This window comes from Pristis pectinata, chromosome 3 (assembly GCF_009764475.1).
Source record: "Pristis pectinata isolate sPriPec2 chromosome 3, sPriPec2.1.pri, whole genome shotgun sequence".
Taxonomy (NCBI): Eukaryota; Metazoa; Chordata; class Chondrichthyes; order Rhinopristiformes; family Pristidae; genus Pristis; species Pristis pectinata.
Window position 1 is genome coordinate 129,247,973 of NC_067407.1, and position 21,768 is coordinate 129,269,740.

At 46.2% G+C, this 21,768-nt stretch overlaps 1 protein-coding gene across 1 annotated transcript in view; it reads left to right on the forward strand.

The window, feature by feature from the left end:
• crim1 (cysteine rich transmembrane BMP regulator 1 (chordin-like)) overlaps positions 1-21,768 on the forward strand; it is a 227,886-nt gene that overhangs the window by 94,770 nt on the left and 111,348 nt on the right. Inside the window, exons 3-4 of the mRNA XM_052011175.1 lie at positions 11,258-11,500; positions 21,036-21,156. Coding sequence (XP_051867135.1) covers positions 11,258-11,500; positions 21,036-21,156 — 364 coding nt within the window. The remainder of the gene's footprint in view (positions 1-11,257; positions 11,501-21,035; positions 21,157-21,768) is intronic.

Sequence of the window (21,768 nt, forward strand, 5' to 3'; positions counted from 1 at the left end):
AATGACTTTTAGACATTGTAATTGTGCCATAAGACATAGGAGCAGAATTGGACCATTGGGCCCATCAAGCCTGCTCCGCCACTCGATTGTGGCTGATTTATTTTTTTCCTCTCAACCCCATTCTTCTGCCTTCTCTCCTGCCTGCACCTGCCTCTACAGTTTACTCAGGCAGCTCGTTCCATACACCCACTGACCTCTGTGTGAAAAAGTTGTTCCTCCCGTCCCTTTTAAATCTTTCCCCCTCACCTTAAACCTTCCCCCTCTAATTTTAGGTTCCCCTCCCCAGGAAAAAACACTGTGACCAGCCATCTTGCCTACGCCCCTCATGGTTTTATATACCTCAGTCTCCTATGCTCCAGGGGAAAAAGTCCTAGCCTATCCAATCTCTCCCTATAACTCAAGGTCTCCAGTCGCAGTAACATCCTCATGAATCTTTTCTGTACCCTTTCCAGCTTAATGCCGTTATTCCTAGAAGTTGGGCAACTAGAAGGCAGAGGTTGTTGTAGCAGTTGAGATGAGATTCAGGAGAGGTCGACAAGGTCATGACTGCATCTAGGTAGGATGGATAGAACATTAGGTGGCGTTCCCATCAGTAGGCCATTCAAGGGCTGGGTGCACATATTTAAAGTGAAGGGCAAAAAATACAAGGGGGATTTGAGGAAAAACTTTTGTTATAATCTGGAACTCGCTTTTGTAGAGATGGTGGACACAATCAATCACAGCCTTCAAAACTGAATTGGATAGAGATGAGAGAGAATAATTTGTTGGTCCACAAGGAAATGCTGTAGTGGGAGATAGCAGCAACTCAAATGGGCTGAATAACCTCTCCTCCACTGTAATAACTCTCTGATCTATAATTCATCAAGCATGCTGACCCTGGCGGGCAGCTTCAGCATCATCCCTTTTCCTTGAATTATCTGTGCTTAAATTTATCTGGGTCTTGAATTTTTCATTTGTAAAAGGCACCCTTGAAGGTTCATTTGGAAAAATCAGTTTTTATTTCATTTCACCAATGAAGCTGCCAGCAATAAATGTGAACCAGAATTTACATTTTCATTCAATTTGCTTTAAAAGTGCCACATGAAGCTTTCAAAATGCTCAGATAGATGACTGACAGGCTATTTGCCAAGACTTGCACTCGTCAGTGGCACGTCAGTGGTGAGAGGGACTGGTAGATGAAAAGTGCACCCGAAAGTGGGTCGAGAAACAAAAGGTGTTTGCAGACACATGAAGGCAAATGAAGAACTTGAAGGACTAATTAAACTACAGACTGATCAACTCTGTAATGTATTGTTACTGATTTAGGTGTGCCCAGTTTTGACCACAACTTGATGCATGTCTTCAGCTGAGTTTTCCTTTGCCTGAAAATGCTCAATTTTCACTAATATAAATATGAAAGCGCTGAGGACCTAAACCAGAAATAGAGCTGAAACGTTCAAGCCCTGAGTGTTTCTTGTGCAGGAGCCAGTGATAACCGTCAGCTGGCTTGGTACTTGAGTTCCTCCGGCAGATTGTTTGTGGCTTCAGGTTCCAGCATCTGCAGTCTCTTGTGCCTCCGTTGGTACTTGAGGTGTTCCCAGTTCAAGCCTAGCTGTCTGAGCTGAGCCTGATAGCGGGTGACTGTGTGTTGGGTGCATATTGGGATGGGTAATTCCTTGCCAGCCCAATTCCATATTTTATCCAAGTCCAGATGATTTGCATCAGTTTACGATATTTGTGTGATTAATGGCAGTGCGTGTGCAGTGTAGCAGGTCCCTTTCTTTGCTTTTCTGCAATTGCCTCAGGGTCAGGTTGGGAATGGAAGAATATTAGTCCTTTGGTTGGCCATTGGTTGGATAAGGTTTTTATTTTATACCCCTGTTGACCCCTGCTCCCAATCACAGTACCAAGCTGTCTGTGCGTCCAAGAGAAGATCATTCATCACATTCAGATTGTCAAATCCAGCTGCGATCAACCATATTAATAAACTGACCACAGGTCACATTAATGATAAACTGTGAGTGGCATTTCTATTTTTGCAGCTTCCTTCTGTGAGTGTAGATTCATTATTCACAGTAAGGATAAGAATGAGCTCGTTTTGGGGCAAAGTATAAAGTGTATTCACATTTAATTATACCTTTAGTTAGTTATATAATGTAATGGAAATCTTTACCCATTTGCTCACAAGCCTAAAGTGATATTAAACCTACTTGTAGAATTACATTGAATATTCTGGCATGGTATGTGTATTCTCATTGTGGTAAAGTTACTGAACCAGTATCCAGAGGCTTGGACTATTGATCTGAATAAGACTGAATCACAGTATAGCAACTGGGGAATTTAAATTTAGGGATAGATGCAGTGTAACAGAGTCAGAAAGTTATCCACCTGTAGTATTAATTAAGTTTTTCTCTCTCCATAGACACTGCCCGATTAGTTGGGAATTGCCAGCATTCTTCTTTTCGTTTCAGTTTTTTGTACCATCTCTGACCTGTACTCCACAGCTTTAACATATTACATAGAACAGTACAGCACAGGAAAAGGCCCTTTGGCCCACAGTGTCGTGCTGAACTAATTAAACTTAATCCCTTCTGCCTGCACATGGTCCATATCCCTCCATTCTCTGCACATTCATGTGCCTATCTAAGATGCCTCTTAAACACCTCTATCATATCTGCCATCACCACCACCCCTGGCAGTGTATTCCAGACACCCACCACTGTCTGTGTAAAGAAACTTGCCCCACACATTTCCTTTGAACTTACCTCCTCTCACCCTAAATGCATGCCCTCTAGTATTAGACATTTCTACGCAGGGAAAAAGATACCGGCTGTTTACTCTGTCTGTGCCTCTCATAATTTTATAAACCTCTATCAGATCTCCCCTCAGCCTCCACCGCTCCAGAGTAAACAACCCAAATTATCCAGCCTCTCTTTATAGCATATGCCCTCTAATCCAGGCAGCATCCTGGTGAACCTCTTCTGCACCCTCTCCAAAGCCTCCGCATTCTCCCTATATTGGAGCGACCATCATTGAATGCAGTACTCCAAGTGCAACCTAACTAGAGTTTTATAAAGCTGCAACATACTCCTTTGCTTTCTCACTCTCTTTTAGTTCTCTCATTAATCTATAAACCTGATGGCTTCTTAGCCCCACATTATCTGAGGTATTTGTCTGATCCATTCATCCTCCTGTCTGCAACTTAAAACTAACTTGTTTTCTCACTTTCTCAGTTTTTACAAAGGGTCTTGGACCTAAAATATTAACTGTTTCATTCTTCACAGGTGCTGCCTAACCTGCTGAGTGTTTGCAGAACATTGTTTTTATCATTAGTAACGTAGTCATTAAGTTGCCAGTTGTCTGGAGTTCAAATCCCATCAAGGCAGCCGAGAAATTGAAACTCAAGTTTTTAAACAAGTCCGTAATAAAATGCAAGAATCGTTATGGTGACCTGAGAGCCATAGGTAGGGTGAATGCGCACAGTCTTTTCCCCAGGGTTGGGGAATCAAGAGCTAAAGGGCATAGGTTTAGGGTGAGAGGGGAGAAATTTAATAGGAACGTGAGGGGCAACTTTTTCACCCAGAGGGTTGTCAGTATATGGAATGAGCTGCCAGAGGAAGTGGTTGAGGCAGGTACATTAACAACATTTAAAAGGTACTTGGACAGGTAAATGGACAGCGAAAGTTTAGATGGATGTTGGACAAATGGGACAAGTTTAGATGGGAATCTTGGTCGGCGTGGACCAGTTGGACTGAAGGGCCTGTTTCCGTGTTGTATAAGATAAGATTTCTTTATTAGTCACATGTACTTCGAAACACACAGTGAAATGCATCTTTGCATAGAATGTTCTGGGGCAGCCCACAAGTGTTGCCACACTTCCAGCGCCAACATAGCCGTTCTGTACGTCTTTGGAATGTGGGAGGAAACGAGAGCACCCAGAGGAAACCCACGCAGACATGGGGAGAACGTACAAACTCCTTACAGACAGTGGCTGGAATTGAACCCAGGTCACCAGCAGTATGACTCTATGACCATGAAACCATCAGATTGTAGTTAAAAACCCATCCGGTTCACCAGTATTGTTCAGAGAGGACATCTGTTCTCTGTCCTTTATATGACTCCAGGCTCAGCAAGCCTATTGAGTCAGGGGCAATTGGGACAATAAATGCCTGCCTTGCCAGTGACATCCACGTACCGTGGATGAATAAATTACAAATTAAAAGGAAAGCCAACGTCAGTGATGTTGACAAAAGCAGAAAATGCTGGAAGTACTCAGCCGGTCAGGCAGCATCTGTGGAGAGAGAAGCAGAGTTAATATTTCAGGTCAGTGATATGATACCATTTTATTTCAGATTTCTGGCATCTGCAGTTTTTTATTTTTCAATAAAAGATAAACCATCTGGCTCACTAATACCCTTCAGGGGAGGAAATCAGTCACCCTTCCCCTAACTTTGACTCCAGATGTTTTTCACCTGCCCTCTGAAATGGCCCAGCTGAGGGTGCAATTGGGGATGGGCAGTAAATGCTCCCCATTCCGTTTACTCCCTGAAATGTCTGCACAACCTACTGGTGCTTGTCAACGGCAGCCGTTGCCATGACGCAGTAGATGGACGCAGTGTGAGCCGCTCCACCCAGCAGCGCTGATCAATTAACTGTTGAAGGATTTAGTTTGTTCGCTCTCGGACATTAGCTGCTTCCAGGAAACTAGTACCGTAGGTCTAGTATTGAAGCATCCAAAACTAAACCTCGCAGATGCTGGAAACACTCAACAAGCCAGGCCGCATTAGTGGAGAAAGAAATAAAGTTAACCTTTGAGAGCAATGACCTTACATCTGCTCAGATCATTGACCTGAATCATTAGCTTCAATTCTGCCTCCACCTGTCATGCTGAGTGTCCTCAGCATTTTCAATTATTTTTTCAGAATTCCTGCATCTGCAGTTTTTTTCTTTGAGTAATCTGCACACCTTCAGCAAGTCCACTCCACCCCATGTGAACTGAGGTCCTTAATCACTAGATCTAACAATTAGTCAGGAGTTTGCTGTTAGATGTGTATCAGCAGTCTGCCAGCAACATGGGATTAATTGGGTGTGGAAACAAAGTGCTGAGCTGGTTGATCAGATATCATTAAGGTTAAAATGGGGTGTAGATTATGGCTTTGTGAGGTGGGGCAAAGCTGGGCCTCAGTGGGGGTGTGTGTGAGTATGTGAGGAAGGTATAAGGGGGATGTCAGGGGTAAGTTTTTTACGCAGAGAGTGGTGGGTGCGTGGAACGCACTGCCGGCAGAGGTTGTGGGGCAGATACATTAGGGACATTTAAGAACCTCTTAGATAGACACATGAATGATAGAGAAATGGGGGCTATATGGGAGGGAAGGGTTAGATAGATCTTAGAACAGGATAAAATGTCGGCACAACATTGTGGGCCGAAGGGCCTGTACTGTGCTGTAGTGTTCTATGTTCTATGGGGTTAGCTGCCTCGTTCCTCCCTGTAATACACAATTACACAAAAACAAGATCCATCCAACGGAATCATTGTGGCAAATAAAACTTTTACAGAGAGCTTAGCCGCATTGGGATAGGTCGTTCACAGCCCTGCTTCTGCTAACTCTTGTGTCTGAGGTTTGTTGGATTTTGCCATTTTGCACATAGCCCGCGTTCCTCTTTAATTATGCGCGCTCACAGTTGACTGAACTGTACACAGCTGTTAAGTCATTAGAATGAAAGTCTGTAATACACGCATGCATGAATGTGCATATGTTTGTATGAGCATATGTAAGTGTGGATGTGTTTCTATGTCTGTGCATGTGCGTGTGAGTACGTGTGACTGCAAGTGTGCATGTGATTACGTGTGTGGATCCACGACTGTGCCTGTGACTGGTTGTATAAAGTGGTACAAAGCCTGGCCGTTTTTTAGAAATAACCCTCAACCCAGTTCACATTTAATCCCCATCCTTCCTAAAGTCATAGCCGATGGTAAAGGGAATTGAGTTCCCCACAATGGGTTTAGCAGGAATTTGCTGATGATTTAAATCGTGTGTTGAAGGGAAGAAGCAGATCATCATAAAAGTGGCGTTAAAGTATTTGAGGAGGCACTGATCAGAAATTGCAATTTCTCCCTTGAGAGAATGTTGATTGGCAATTGGGTTCCCACATGGCTAGACTTCCCTTAACTTACGGCATTTAATTAGATATCCTTGTTTAATATGTTGCAGTAACTTCAAGCTATGGGTTATAATTTAAAAACTCTAAAAACAGTCTAATCAATTCCCTTTTTTTAAGACAGAAAGCTTGTACTGAAACCAATTATTGCGCTCTGTTGGCTGGGTTCATTTTCCAATTGCCTGGTTTTTAAAGTAGAAAGTGATTGACAATATACCAAAGGTTAATTGCCCTAAATTTACACACGGAACACTTGATCGTCTCAAATGTCAGCGCTTTGATCAATACGAAAATGAGAAAAATGAAATGGAAAATGAGATCTTTGTCAGTGGTCCTATTAAAGCTAATTGAAATGAAGAGCCAAGTGTGTCTGTGGGCTCACTGTTGCTGGAAGTGGGCTTCATCATTCTATCTTACATACAGGACAGCTGTAGCTAACTATATTAGTAAGAAGGCAATGGGATGGGAAGGTGAAGAACGTACTGCCTGAGGGAGTGGTGGAGGGCAGGCACTCTATTTAAAAGAGCAATTGAATAGACAAGGCAGAGAAGGCTATGGACCAAGTGCTAGTAAATGGGATTGGGATTAGGATAGATAGGTAATTGATGGCTAGCATAGACATGTTGGGCCGAAGGGTTTCTGTACTGCATGATTCCATGTAACAGTGGAAGAGCCAAGGACTTGAAATGCCCCAGTTCTACCCGTCCCATGCCAATTCCCACGCTCAGTGATGCCACTCATCATAATACCCTCCAGGTTGTTGTTTGAACAACAGCTGCTCAGCAAGTGCCTGTGGGCAGTCTCGGCAGCTGCACCTTCCCAACTCCAAGGTCCTGACAGGGCGACTGAGAGGCGAGTGCCAGGAAACCAGGAGGCACTGCGACTGACCCTCTCGTTGTTGAAGCAGCACTGGTCCAGAGTGCCAATGGGCCCTCCGAGTCGGCAGCAGGACCAGAAGGTTATCCCGTGACTCTGCAAGCTACACGCGGTACGGATATGTGTCAAAGAGAAGGGGAAAAGTGTTCCACATAGACAGTGTCCCTTAGGAGATCCTCCCAATAGCATGATACAGTGATACCATTGTGGTTTGCACCCACTATTGATTCTTTGCCATGCAGACACGTTCTTGCAGTTGGACAAGAGATAAGATAAGATCTTTATTAGTCACATGTACAGGGAGAACGTACAAACTCCTTACAGGTAGTGGACGGATTTGAACCCGGGTCGCTGGCGCTGTAAAGCATTATGCTAATCACTATGCTACCGTACCTGCCCTCATTTGTATTATGTTTTATATTTCCTTGCAATATAGGAGGCCATTCAGCCCATTGAGTCTGTACTAGCTCTCAGAGCAATCCAATCAATCCCATTCCCCCATTAATTTCCCTATGACCCATTTTCTCTCACATACCCATTGATTCCCCTCTGACCCTTCCACCAACCACCAATACTACAGGTTATTTACAGCGGCCAACTAACCTGCCAAGCCACACGTTGTTGCAATGTGGGAGGAAACCAGAGCAACCTGGTGCAGGGGGCGGTGGGGGGCGGGGGGGTGGATGGCTGGCAGTGACAGGGGGACCGTGCAAACTCCACGCAGACAGCAGCGGAGGTCAGGATTGAACCGGGGTCGCTGGAGCTGTGAGGCAGCCGCTCCACTACTTGCGCGATGGTACCCCAGGAATATAGAAATACAGTCAAAACCCTCACCTGAGCTGTGAGGCGTGTGTGTGTGTGAGGGAGGGAGAGAGTGCATGGAGGAGAAGGTAACAACAAGGAGAATTCAAAAGAAAAATTTCTGCAAAGTTTAGTTTGCTCTGAAGGTGACTGAAGGGACACTGTTCTGCTGCTGGAGATTTGAAATTCAAATTGCATTTGCCGCATCTTTCGGAGGTTTTTTTTCCGCTGGTAGTCACTGGGGTCTGGTACTTCGACTACAAAAGGAGCATTTATGAAATGTGTGTCAGAATCCAATCTAACTTGGTGTAGGAGGTGTCAGCTGGTAAGATTGGTTTTGTGGCCATTATCCAGGGACACGTCCCGCTGGGCTACATTGTGTGGCGAAGAGCTGAAAGAGCAGCGTCGATGTCTCAGTGATGGCTTCCAGTGTGGCAGTGATAGTGACAGGGTTAAGGACATCATTATGGAAAGTGCCGACCGATTTACGGCTGTGACTGGGGACTGGGAGGGAGCTTAGTGGAGCCAAGCAGATTTTTTCAATCAAACAGTGGCCTCTTGGAATTGTGCGCTGGAGAGACCACAAGTAGGTTATGAGAAATCGCCAAGCTTTTCGGTAACAAGCTCTGTGTACATTGGTATTGGTTTATTATTGTCACTTGTATTGAGGTACAGGGAAAAATTTGACTTGCATACCAATCGTACAGATCAATTCATTACACAGTGCATTGAGGGTACAGAGTGCATTGAGGTAGTACAAGGTAAAGACAATAACAGAATACAGACTAAAGTGTCACAGCTACAGGGATGTGCATTGCAAGTAGACAATAAAGTGCAAGGTCAAACAAGGTAGATTGTGAGGTCAAGAGTCCATCTTATCATACAAGGGAACCATTCAATAGTCTTATCATACTAGCAACGTTGGCCCTTGATTCTCCTGGCAAAGCTACAGTGGAATTTCCTGCCCAGAGCAGCGACCACTGACTAGTATCGAGGGCTCGTAACAGCAGAGCGAAGCTTACGCTTCTGCAAACAGCCCCCATTTCCATTATCGCTCTTTTCAAAGTGCCATACAACAGAGGAGGCCATTCAGCCCATGGTGCCTCTGATTTATATTCTGTCCAATTCCACTTCCCCACCCTCCCTGAAAACTCTTCTTGAAATTCAGCTTTGAGGGTTCCAGTGGGTTTTTGGTGCCACTATTCATTCACTGGGGCAGCCAGCACAACAGACATTTATTGTCCATCCCCAGCCACGTGTGTGGGGCCACTCCGGAGAACATTTAACAATCAACCACATTACCATGGATCCATCGGGGCAGATATGGTAGTGTAGCGATTAGCGCAACATTATTACAGTGCCAGTGACCCGGGTTCAATTCCCACTGCTGTCTGTAAGGAGTTTGTACATTCTCCCCGTGTCTGCATGGGTTTCCTCTGGGTGCTCCGGTTTCCTCCCAAGTTCCAAAGATGTACAGGTTAGGAAGCTGTGGGCATGCTATGTTGGTGCTGGAAGTGTGGCAATACTTGTGGGCTGCCCCCAGAACACTCTATGCAAAAGATGTATTTCACTGTGTGTTTCAGTGTACATGTGACTAATAAAGATATCTTATCTAATACTCCTGCTCTAATACTCCTGCATAGAGGCGGGGTTGATCTTTCAAACACAAATGGGTTTGTGATGACAATCTACTACCTTCACAGGCACCATTACTTCTATTCCAGTGTTGGTTAATTGTGTGAATTTAAATCTCCCACCCCATACACTGGAAGGATGGGATCTCATGTCTGCAGGTCACTAGTCCAGACCTCTGGATTTCTGCTCCAGTAACACAGCTAGTCCCAATCCTGCTGCTCGGAGCCCCCACACATTTTCCCCAGGTATCTTCAGATTGTCGTCAGGAGCTGGGGTCTTCCAGCCTGCCACCTTGCGCGGGATATTCCCCTCCCTCAAGCCAACTTGGGCCGATGATCCACAAGCCAGGGATCAACACGGGGCTGGTTATTTTCCCTGACTGCACAGTGTGTTTAACCACAACCCAAGATTAGGCAAATTGCACTGAATTGCTTAGTGGTTACATCATTTCAAGCCTGTGTGATCTGCGCTCTCTCTTCTGTCCTCCCTCCCTCCCTCATTCCTCTTATCTCCCTAATGCCTGAGCTGTGCTCAGCCGACCTTCAAAGAAGGCTGATGTCAGATCAAAAAATAAACAAAATATATTAAAAGATAAAAAGAAAGTTAAATCAAGAGAGAGCATTGCAGCATTCCCGAGCGTGCACTGGTGCAGGAGCGGTGGAGAACAGGAACAGCACTGACCTCAGCCCTGGGCAGCAGGAGAGGCCAATGTCCTTCAATTGTGCAAGGCAAATAATTGTCAGGGATGCCTGCTTCTGCTTGCTGTCCTGCATTATTCCTAGGGAAAAGGAAGGGAGAGGGACGAAGGAAGAAAGGCGAGCAAGAAAGTAAGGAGTGTGGGAGGAGGAAAGAGAGGGATGAAGGGAGAGAATGGGAGGGTACAGGCAGGAAGGAGAATATCAGGAAATAATGGAAGGAACATTCCTGCAGAAGGCTAGAACAATTGGTGATTGGTTTATTATTGTCGCACGTACCGAGGCACAGTGAAAAACCTTGTTTTGCATGCCATGCGTACAGATCATTTCACAACATAAGTACATCGAGATAGTACAAAGGGAAAAGCTGTAACAGAATGCAGAATATAGTGTTGCAATTACAGTTACTGAGAAAGTGCTGTGCAGGTTGACAATGAGGCTCAAGGGCCATGACGAGGTAGATTGTGAGTCCATCTTTATCGTACAAGAGATCCATTCAATAAGACCTGGATATGTGAGAGGAAGAATAAGGTGTACAAGATGATAAGAGACATAGATCGAGTGGACGGTCAGAGACTGTTTCCCAGGGCGACAATGGCTAACACGAGGGGACGTAGCTTTAAGGTGATTGGAGGAAGGTATGTGGGGATGTCAGAGGTAAGTTTTTTACACAGAGAGTGGTGGGTGCGTGGAACGCACTGCCGGCGGAGGTTATGGGGGTAGATACATTAGGGACATTTAAGAGACTCTTAGATAGCCACATGAATGATAGAGAAATGGGGAGCTATGTGGGAGAGAAGGGTTAGATAGATCTTAGAGCAGGATGAAATGTCAGCACAATGTTGTGGGCCAAAGGGCCTGTACTGTGCTGTGATGTTCTTTGTTCTAAAATGGAGATCAGCTGGGTGGGATGAATTCCCAGCTGGTCTCATGGCTGCAGATGTTGAGCTGGGCAAGGTGGCAGCAGCCCATATAAGGGTAAGATGGGCAGGGGGCTGGGTGCCAAGAGACCAGCAACCCAGATGCCACAGGCATCAATGGGAGGTGCGTAGCGCTGACACAAGGAGCCCGCCCTCATTTCTCTAACGCCTCCCCCTCTGTTTGCTTTGCAGAAGAGAAGCCAGATTGCTCAAAGGCCAGGTGTGAGGTCCAGTTCTCCCCTCGCTGCCCCGAAGACTCCATCCTGATCGAAGGCTATGCCCCACCCGGCGAGTGCTGTCCGCTGCCAAGTCGCTGCATGTGTAATCCAGCTGACTGCTTGAGGAAGGTGTGCCAGCCCGGGTACCAGAGCATCCTAGTGTCCAAGGCTTCAGGAAAGCCAGGGGAATGCTGCGACCTTTATGAATGCAAGAAAGGTGAGGGAAAATCCTTTTCATCTTTTAGACGTTACTTGTTAAGGGTGACCATCTCACACTGTTAGTCATTGCTCTTTCACTTTCAAAAGAGGAGGTGGTCTTCAACCAGAGGCTAATCATAGGCATGCAGCCTGTGTCGTCTACAACTTGTTGTCTGTGTTGTCTTCCACTGTTACAGCGATATTGTCCAGAGACACAAGGGACTGCAGAGGCTGGAAGCTGGAGCAACAAACAAACTGCTGGAGGAACTCAGCAGGTCGAGCAGCAGCTGAAGAGGGATGTGGACAGCCCAGGTGAAGGGACTCAACCCAAAACGTCGACTGTCCATTTCCCTCGACAGATGCTACCTGACCTGCTGAGCTCCCCCAGCAGTTTGATTTTTTTGCCATTATCATTGCAGATTTATCCACCTTTTGCATTCGGTAACTGGAGTTGGGCCAATCTAATACAATAGCAGAACAGGTTCGAGGAGCGGAATGGCCTTCTCTTGTTCCTGTTTGTACTTTCTTGACAAATGTTGAGCACTTTGATAATGAAGAGCGTCTCCGTAAGCTTGTTACCCTCCTGCCGGCACTGCTAATCTGCCAGGTCGACTTCACTGGAGCCAAGTGTATTTCTCGGTTTACCAGAGGGCCATAACAGTACTATATGAAGGGAAGGATGGAGGGGGTGACTTTAAGACTGGGACTCAGTTACATCTGCAGACTCAAGCGACATTATCGCCACCCCTTTAACTCCCTTCTGCTCAACAAGTACATTCATTCCTTTGAGGTAGTTGTAACATCTGCCCATGGCTAAGAGAAGCACTTTGAGACTGATGATATAATGTATGAGAGGTGTTCAACAGGCAGTCGATCAGTTACTGCTACTATTGTTATCAGGTACAGTTAGCCCCTCTCGTATACCAGTGTCTGGTACATATTGAAATCCTGCCTTTGGTTTTCATCTGTGCTACTTCAAAGTGTACAAAGTATTTAAAAAAAAAGTGAGAACAGCAGTTATTTAACTCAAAATTTCCAAGCATATGCCAACCTACAGACTGTCATCTCCAACAGCAATGCACCTCAGATGTTTTACTTCCAGTAGCCAGGCCTTCCTCCTCTCATGAAAGCCACCATAAGCAGCTCTGCCATGTTAACTGCTTGTGTCATCTCGGTAAAATAAAACCAGTTCAATTCTTAATCACTGCTCAAGCTGTGGTGACAAAGTTCATGGAACGACAGGAAAGAAGCTGGGGAGAGATAAAGAGAGAGAAAAGTTTCAAAATAAGAGACCACATCTTTGATTCATGGTACCTGGTCCACATAAACTTCAATTTAAAAGTTCTCAACCTTCTTTTCAAATCCCTCGAGGGTCTCCCTCCATATCTCTGTAACCTCCTCCCATCTCTGCAGTCCTCCAATTCAAGCCCCTTATCTTTCCCCGGTTTTAATGCCGCCTCATTTGGCAGCCATGCTTTCAGCAGCCAAGGACATCAGCTCTGAAATTCCTCTCCCCAAACCCCCATCCATCCAATAAACCTCCCTACTTCCCTCCTCCTGTATGATGTTGCTTAAGACCACCCTCACTGGCCAAGTTTTTGGGTACCTGTCCACGGTCACTTGATGTGGCTCAATGTTCGATGTTGTTTCATGAGCCCCTCTGGGGGGGACTTTGTTAAAGGTGCAATATTAATGCAGATTGCTGTGATTGTGAGCCCTAAGATCCCAGGATTAGGTATGCTGCCACAGGTAGGCACTGAGGAAAGTGGAAACCCTCCACGAGATAATCAACATGTCAGCTACAGCCTCCATCGAATCCTTTCATAGGCAAGAGTCGTGTTAATGGTTGTCTCATCACCCAGGCCCCTGTCCAACTGCTTCCAACCACCAAACTCCACCATAATTACGATTATCCTCTGATTTTACGAGGATAAGTAACCAAACTCAATGGCACCTGTCACATTTTTCCATCTGTGTAGACATTTCCAATGCTTGCTGTTCCTATATGACCTTCACTGCTCTTTCCATCTCTCCGTTATTGGGCCCTTCCTGTTCCCATACCTTTCCCATTCCTGTGCCTTTTCCGTTCCCATGCGTTTCCTAATCCATGCCTTTCTCCATTCCCGTGTCTTTCCCAATCTCCAAGCCCTGCTTTCTTTCCCATTTCTCCCCTCTGCTCACTTCCCTCTTTTCCCACCTCTTCGTCCCACCCAGCCCTCCCCCTCACCCTATACGTTGTCACCACAATTGGGTCCTGATTAAAAATAGCACTAATGAGGACATAGGTATTTTTAGGATCAATTGGCCCAACCAAGCCCAACATCCCTTTTAAGTTCTGATTGAAACCAGCCTCCTGCGCAGTGAGATAACAGCCGATCAGGGGATCTGGTAGCAATCCCACGTTCATCACTGGTTTAAACTGCCGACAGCAGCATTTAGCAAATTCCGAAGTTCAATCCCCAGTACATCCAGGTGCTGTTTATTTTGCTAACAAGCCTCCAACGCAGCCGGTTCTGGAATTTTCCCACACCTGGTATAACACAAAGTAAGAAAATTTGTCAGTACTGTGCAATAGTAAGCAGCTGAAGGAACAGGGTGAAGTTTACTACTTTCATCATTGTGATTGTGAAGTCCCACATCACCAGGTTCAGGAACAGCTACTTCCCTACAACCACCAGGCTCTTGAACCAACCTGCACAACCCTAACCCTACCTCAGCAACAGAACACTACGGACATCTCGCACTACCACGGACTTGTCTCTGATTGGTTTTTTTTGCACTCATCTTTTGTTTTACAATCTTTTTTTCTCTTCACTGTGTTGTATCATTTATGTATAATTTATGTTCTGTGTGTTGTCTGTACCCGTGTACCTGTGACGCTGCTGCAAGCAAGTTTTTCATTTTACCTGTATTTCACCATACTCATGCACATGACAATAAACTCAACTTGGTCGACAAACTCCAGGCCTTTACTGAGAAACTATTCAATTGCCCCAAAGTGTTGCATCAGCCAGGGGGCCTCTCAAACTCTCCCAGGTAGCACACCTTCCTAACTTGGAAATATATCGCCATTCCTTTGTTGTCACTGGGTAGCACTGCGAGTACCTTCACAGAAGAACTGCAGTGGTTCAAGGTGGTTCTCCAGCTCGAGGACAATCTGGGATGGGCAATAAATGCTGGCCTTGCCTCTGACACCTCAATCTGTAAATGAAGTTCTAAAAAAAATTATCCAGTGATCCATGAAGACTTTGCAGTGACCCAATGATCCACGGTTTGTCTATTATTATCACTCTGATCCATTCTGTTTAGATCCAGTCACTCAGCAAACCCATTGCTTTGCCTGGTGAGCCACTCTCTGACTTCCCATTCTCGGTAATCCTTTCTGCCTTCCCACCATATCAATCACCCTATTATCCACTTACCCTCTGTCTTCCCATTGTATCACCCACTGATGTAGTCATCTCAGCCATGGTTTGTCCATCATTGTTGGTGATGACAGTTTACTGTACCTCCATCTGTGCTAAAGTCAGGTTTCTGCACACACAGGGCACTAGTTCAACAACGTCACAGCCTCAGTGAGCCAGGTTCAGTTCTGATCTCCAGTGCTGTCTGTGTGGAGTTTGCACCTTCTCCCTGTGAGTGCATGGGTTTGCCCGAGGTGCTCCGGTTTCCTCCCAAATCCCAAAGACGTGCTGGTTGATAGGTTAATTAGTTACTGTAACTTACTCTTAGTGTAGTTAGGTAGTAGGAGAATCAGAGACCAGTTAAAGGGCAGCTGAGAGAGAATAGGTTATGGGGAAATGGCTAATACGAGGGGACATAATTTTAAGGTGATTGGAGGAAGATATAAGGGGGATGCCAAGGGTAAGTTTTTTACACAGAGAGTAGTGGGTGCGTGGAATGCACTGCCGGCAGAGGTTATGGGGACAGATATATTAGGGACATTTAAGAGACTCTTAGATAGCCACATGAATGATAGAAAAATGGAGGGCTATGTGGGAGAGAAGGGTTAGATAGATCTTAGAGCAGGATAAAATGTCAGCACAACATTGTGAGCCAAAGGGCCTGTACTGTGCTGTAATGTTCTATGTTCTGTGAAATGGAATTGCTCTGAGAGTTGGCATAGATGCGATGGGCTGAATGGCCTCCTATAATGTTTGAGAATATGAGATGGAATCCGGACCTGGTCTTCCCTTGGATTTCTTTGTGCTCACTTTAGCTAGCTGGGGATAACTTGCTTCAAGCTTTCTGGTGCCTCTGCTGATCATCACTATCTCCCACATATCAGTCGAGATGCCACTGGTTCTTGGATTAGCCTTGAGGGAACCCTCCCATGTTGGACGGCCACAAGTGTAGACAGGATGGTGGAATGCGTGGATGGATTCCACTGCAAGGACTTGCTGCTCATCCCCAGTGCCAGGGTACCAGTAGAGGACAAGTGGTTGGCTTTCAACCAGCCCTGCCTCACCAGCTCCATTTCCTCTTGAGTTGCACTCAACTTGTCCAACACCTGGTACAGGATGAGCCCCAATTTCTCATGTTTGGACTACACCCGTTCCTGATCCTCACCCTTCCAGGTCACAGGTTTCGGGTCTCAGGCTCCACCAGAACATCAGAGCATAACGAATGGTACAGTGGCCCTTCACATCGGCACTGCTCTCCAATAGATCATGGCTGCTCTGACCTTGGCCCCAACTCCATTTACCTGGATTCCAAAATCCTTGCTACCCCTATAGATCAAAAATCAACTTATATAGATCATTTTCACTCACTTGCTGCACCAATATTCTAACTTCCTATGTTTCTTGAACAAGATCACACAGATCCTTCTGTAGACTCTCTCCATTTTAACACTACCCTGCTTTTCTTTACTTCCTACCAAGATGGATAAATACGCAGAGCCCCACTAAATACTCCATCTGTCAGATTTATTTCCCACTCACCGAGCCTCTCTGTATCTCTTTCTGCTCACCCATCACCTCGCAGTTGGGTCGTCTAATTTTAGACCCACTCCCCCAGCATCGTAGGTTTAAACTTACCTTTTCTATGCATTATTACTTTGTGGCCTCTCTCCTCCCTATCTCTGTAACTGCCTCAAGCATGCATTCTCCAGCTTCAGGCTCCTGTACATTATTTATTCTGCTCACCTAGACCCCACATCATGATATTCTTCCCGGAAACCTTGCCTCTCTGACCTCCTTCAGACCCCATTCAGATTCCTTTCACCCAGTCAGTGCCCATCACAACATCTCCTCCTTTACCTCTGTGTCAAGGTTATTCTTATGACACACTTATTGAGCAAAGTGCCCTGGTTCTGTGTGGAGTACTTGGGCTGAAGGCATTTTGCAGTGTTTGGAGCAAAAGCATTGGTGTGGTCATTGCAAAATCCACAGGTTGAGGTCTTTAAAATAGCACAGAGGAATTTTAAGTGAAACCATGAACACATTTGCTACTAATAGACTGACACATGGTTTCAAGCCTTTTTGTATTCACAGAGCATTGTGCCTGTTTAGGTTCAAGAAACTGACAGTCATTTTGCCCTCCTCCATCCTACAGCCACTGATATACAAGTAACCACACACACAGACACGCATAATTGCGCGCACACACGCACACACACACACACACACACACACACACACACACACACACACACACACACACACACACACCCCCACCCACCCAGAGAAATACAGACATATGCATGAGCACACACTGATACACGCATGAGCACACAGACACGTACATACAGGTATACACACATGCGCGTGTGCGCACACACACACACACACACACCCCCAGAGAAATACAGACACATGCATGAGCACACACTGATACACACACTCTCTCACACAGATACTTAAATACAGATACACACACATGCATGCACACACACACACATGCACACACACACACACACACACAGACTGCGACAAACACACATGCATAAAGAAATGTGTGCACACTGATCCATCTGCCCACACATAAGAGACATACATACATACATGAACACCCATGCCCTCCCACTGCCCCATGTAAGATCTGGTATTCAAGATAGCCAAAGGCAGGACCCCATCCTATCCAATTGGTTGCAGAAGGTAATGTGTGGAGCAAAACTTGTCCCATTAGCTTCCCAAACTTCAGTAACTATTAACGTAAATGCAAGATCTCCGTACAGGTAGAAGCGGGTGAAGCATCAGGAAGGATCTAAGGAATCAATTACTGGGTTTGTGCTGATGGAGGGAATCCCTCCCACCTCACTAGTAGAGGTACTGAGAATTCACACTTACATAGCACATAGAACAGTACAGCACAGGAACAGGCCCTTCAGCCCACAATGCTGTGCCGAACCAATTACATTAGTAATCAAATGCCCAACTAAACTAATCCCTTCTGCCTATGCAATGTGCATATCCCTTCACTTCCCGCACAATCATATGCCTATCTAAGAGACTCTTGAATGCCCCTATTGTATTTGCCTCCACCACCACCCCAGGCAATACATTCCAGCCACCCACCACTCTCTGTGTAAAAAAAAACTTGCCCCACACATCTCCTTTGAACTTACCCCTCTCACCTTAAATGCATGCCCTCTGGTATTAGACATTTCAACCCTGGGGAAAAGATACTGGCTGTCTGTCTATGCCTCTCATAATCTTATAAACCTCTATCAGATCTCCCCTCAGCCTCCGCTGCTCCAAAGAAAACAACCCAAGTTTGTCCAACCTCCTCTTTTAGCACAAGCCCTCTAATCCAGGCAGCATCTTGGTAACTATCTTCTGCACCCTCTCCAAAGCTTCGAAGTCCTTCCTATAATGGGGCAACCAGAACTGAATGCAGTACTCCAGGTACGGCCTAACTAGAGTTTCATAAAGCTGCAGAATACCTTCCTGACTCTTGAACTCAGTTCCTCAACTAATAAAGGCAAGCATGCTACATGGCTTCTTTACCACCCTATTAACCTGTGTAGCCACTTTCAGGGAGCTATGAACTTAGACCCCAACATCCCTCTGCTCATTAACACTGTTAAGAGTCTTGCCATTAACAGTATACGGTCTCTTTACATTTGATCTCCCAAGGTGCAACACTTGAAATTTGGCCGGGTTGAACTCTATCTGCCATTTCTCCCCCTCATAATGCAACTGATTTAAATCCCACTGTATCCTTTGCCAGTCCCCTACGCTATCCACAACACCACCAATCTTCGTATCATCTGCAAACTTACTAACCCAGCCTTCTACGTTTTCATCCAGGTCATTTATGTACATCACAAACAGCAGAGGTCCCAGTACGGATCCCTGGGGAACACCACTACTCACAGGCCTCCAGCCAGAATAATTATATCAACCACTGCCCTCTGTCTTCTACGGGCAAGCCAGTTCTGAATCCAAACGGCCAAGACACTGTGGTTCCCATGCATCTTAATCTTCTGGATGAGCTTCCCATAAGGGACCTTGTCAAACGCCTTACCAAAATCCATGTAGGCAACATCCACAGCTCTACCTTCATCAATCACCCTCGTCACTTCCTCGAAAAACTCAATCAAGTTGGTAAGACACGACTTGTCCCACACAAAGTCATGCTGACTGTCCCTAATTAGGCCATGGTTTTCCAAATGCTCTTAAATCCTATCCCTAAGAATCCTCTTCAGTAACTTCCCTACCACTGATGTGAGACTCACCGGTCTATAGTTTCCAGGATTATCCCTGTTTCCCTTCTTGAGTAATGGAACGACACTTAGGCTACACTGATGGGGCAAGCTTGATGATAAATGCAGGAGTAACTGACAATCATAATACGGTGACATATCTTGTTCGCAGAAAGACTGTACTGATAGAAACATGAATATCAGAGGCACAGTAGGAGGCCATTTGACCCCTCATTTTTATGCTACTCAACAAAGAGCCATTTAGGGTGGCTGCCCTTCCCAGTTCCCAATCCGTGGCCTTGAATTATGACAGTTGACCAGCTCATCTGGGTGCCTTTAAAATGTAGAGCTTTTAGCCTCCACCAGCATTTCAGGCAGTACATTCCATAAATGACCTGGATGAGTATGTTGATGGATGGGTTAGTAAGTTTGCAGACGATACCAATAGTGTAGAGGACTGGCGATGGATACAGCGTGATATAGATCAGCTGCAGATGAGGGCAGAGAAATGGCAGATGGAGTTTAACCCCGATAAATGTGAGATGTTGCACCTTGGTAGGACTGATGTTGAGAGGCAGTACACTCTTGGGCAAGAACCTTAACAGTGTTGAAGAGCAGAGAGACTTTGGGGTGCAAGTCCTTGGCTCATTGAAAGTGGCTACACAGGTAGACAGGGTGTTTAAGAAGGCTTATGGAATGCTTGCATTTATTAATCGAGGTATTGAGTATAGGAGTCAAGAAGCTATGATGCATCTCTATAGAACTCTGGTTAGGCCGCATTTAGAGTAGTGCGTGCAGTTCTGGTCACCTCACTATAGGAAGGATGTTGAGGCTTTAGAGAGGGTGCAGAGGAGGTTTACCAAGATGCTGCCTGGATTAGAGGGCATGTGCTATCAGGAGAGGCTGGACAAACTTGGGCTCTTTTCTCTGGAGCAGCGGAGGCTGAGGGGTGATCTGTTGGAAGTGTATAAAATTATGAGGGACACAGATAGTGTGGACAAGCAATATCTTTTTCCCATTATTGAGTGATCCAATACCAGAGGGCATGCATCTAAGGTGAGAGGGGGTAGGTTCAGAACAGACGTGAGGGGTACGTTTTTTACTGAGGGAGTGGTGGATGCCTGGAATGTGTTGCCTGATAGGGTGGTGGAGGCAAATTCATTGGGGGCTTTTAAGAGGGGCTTGGATGGGCACATGAATGAGAGGAAAATAGAAGGATATGGACATTCTGTAGGTAGGAGGGAATAGCTACGTCGGCACAACACTGTGGGCCGAAGGGCCTGTTCTGAGCTGTACTATGTTCTATTCCAGTTCTCCACCATCCTTCAGATTTCCTCAGCTCCCCAATCTGTCTACCCGTTACCTTAAATCTCTGCGGTTTGGTTCCTGACCTCCCTGAGGAGGGAAGTTCATCCTTCCCAACACACAAGACGCTGGAGAAAGTCAGTGGGTCAGGCAGCATCTATGGAGGGAAATGGACAGTCGACGTTTCGGGTCGAGACCCTTCACCTGGACTAGGAAGCAGCAACTGTTCATTTCCCTCCACAGGTGCTGCCTGACCCACTAAGTTCCTCCAACGTCCCAACGCTCCAAATACCAGCATTTACAGTCTATTGTGTCTCCAGTTCATCCCTCCCATTCACCCAATTGAACACCCCCCCCGCCCACCACCCCCCCCCCCCCAACCACGACTCTGTGGGCCAAAGGGCCTGTTTCCATGCTGTATTTCTCTATAACTCCCTCCCATCCTCAGCCCGTAGAGAAGGATGTGGAGGGGGCACGAAGCAGCAGTGGGCATGCCAAGTGCACCAGCGCCCGAGCAGCTTCACTCTCGTGTCACCAGGTGCTGAGCAAAGAGCGGGGGTAATGTGACCAATGTTGACGCTCTTTCTTTTGCCTCTCGTAGTCTACAATGTGGACTGCAGCACGGTGGAGTGCCCCGCCAGTCAGCAGATCGACTGCCCTCCCGACAGCCACGAGACTCCGACCCGATTGACCGCAGACGGCTGCTGCACCCTCCCGATACGGTGAGTCTGTCGCTGGTGGTGCTCAGTGAGGGGATTCACCCCTCCCCTGCAGCCCCCACACCCACACCGGATCTACTGTTTAAATGCTCAGTTGCTGTGTCAGGAAGATCTGATCATTGCAGTTACTTTGAATAGAGTGGTGAAGTGCACTGTACGACAGAGACCTATTGAACAGCCTGGTCCAAGGTTGCTCGAATTCTAACTGGAGAGAGGGGGCAAGGTTGGGAGAGTTAGGGAAGTTCCAGGTAATGAAAGGGATTTAACAGGGTAGGGCGAGGAAAATGTTTCCACTTGCATAGAACTATGGGTCATAAATAGAAAATAATCACCAGTAAATCCACACAAAACGTGCCTTCAATCCTGACCTCAGGAGCTGTCTATGTGGAGATTGTATGATCTCCCGGTGACTGTGTGGGTTTCCTCCGGGTGCTCTGGTTTCCTCTCACATCCCAAAGGCGTGTGGGTTGGTAGGTGAACTGGCCGCGGTAAGTTGCCCCCAGTGTGTAGGTGGGTGGAGTTGATGGGAATGTGGGGAAAATAAAATGGGATTAATGTAAGATTGGTGTGAATGGGTGGTTGATGGTCGGCACGGACTCAGTGGGCTGAAAGGCC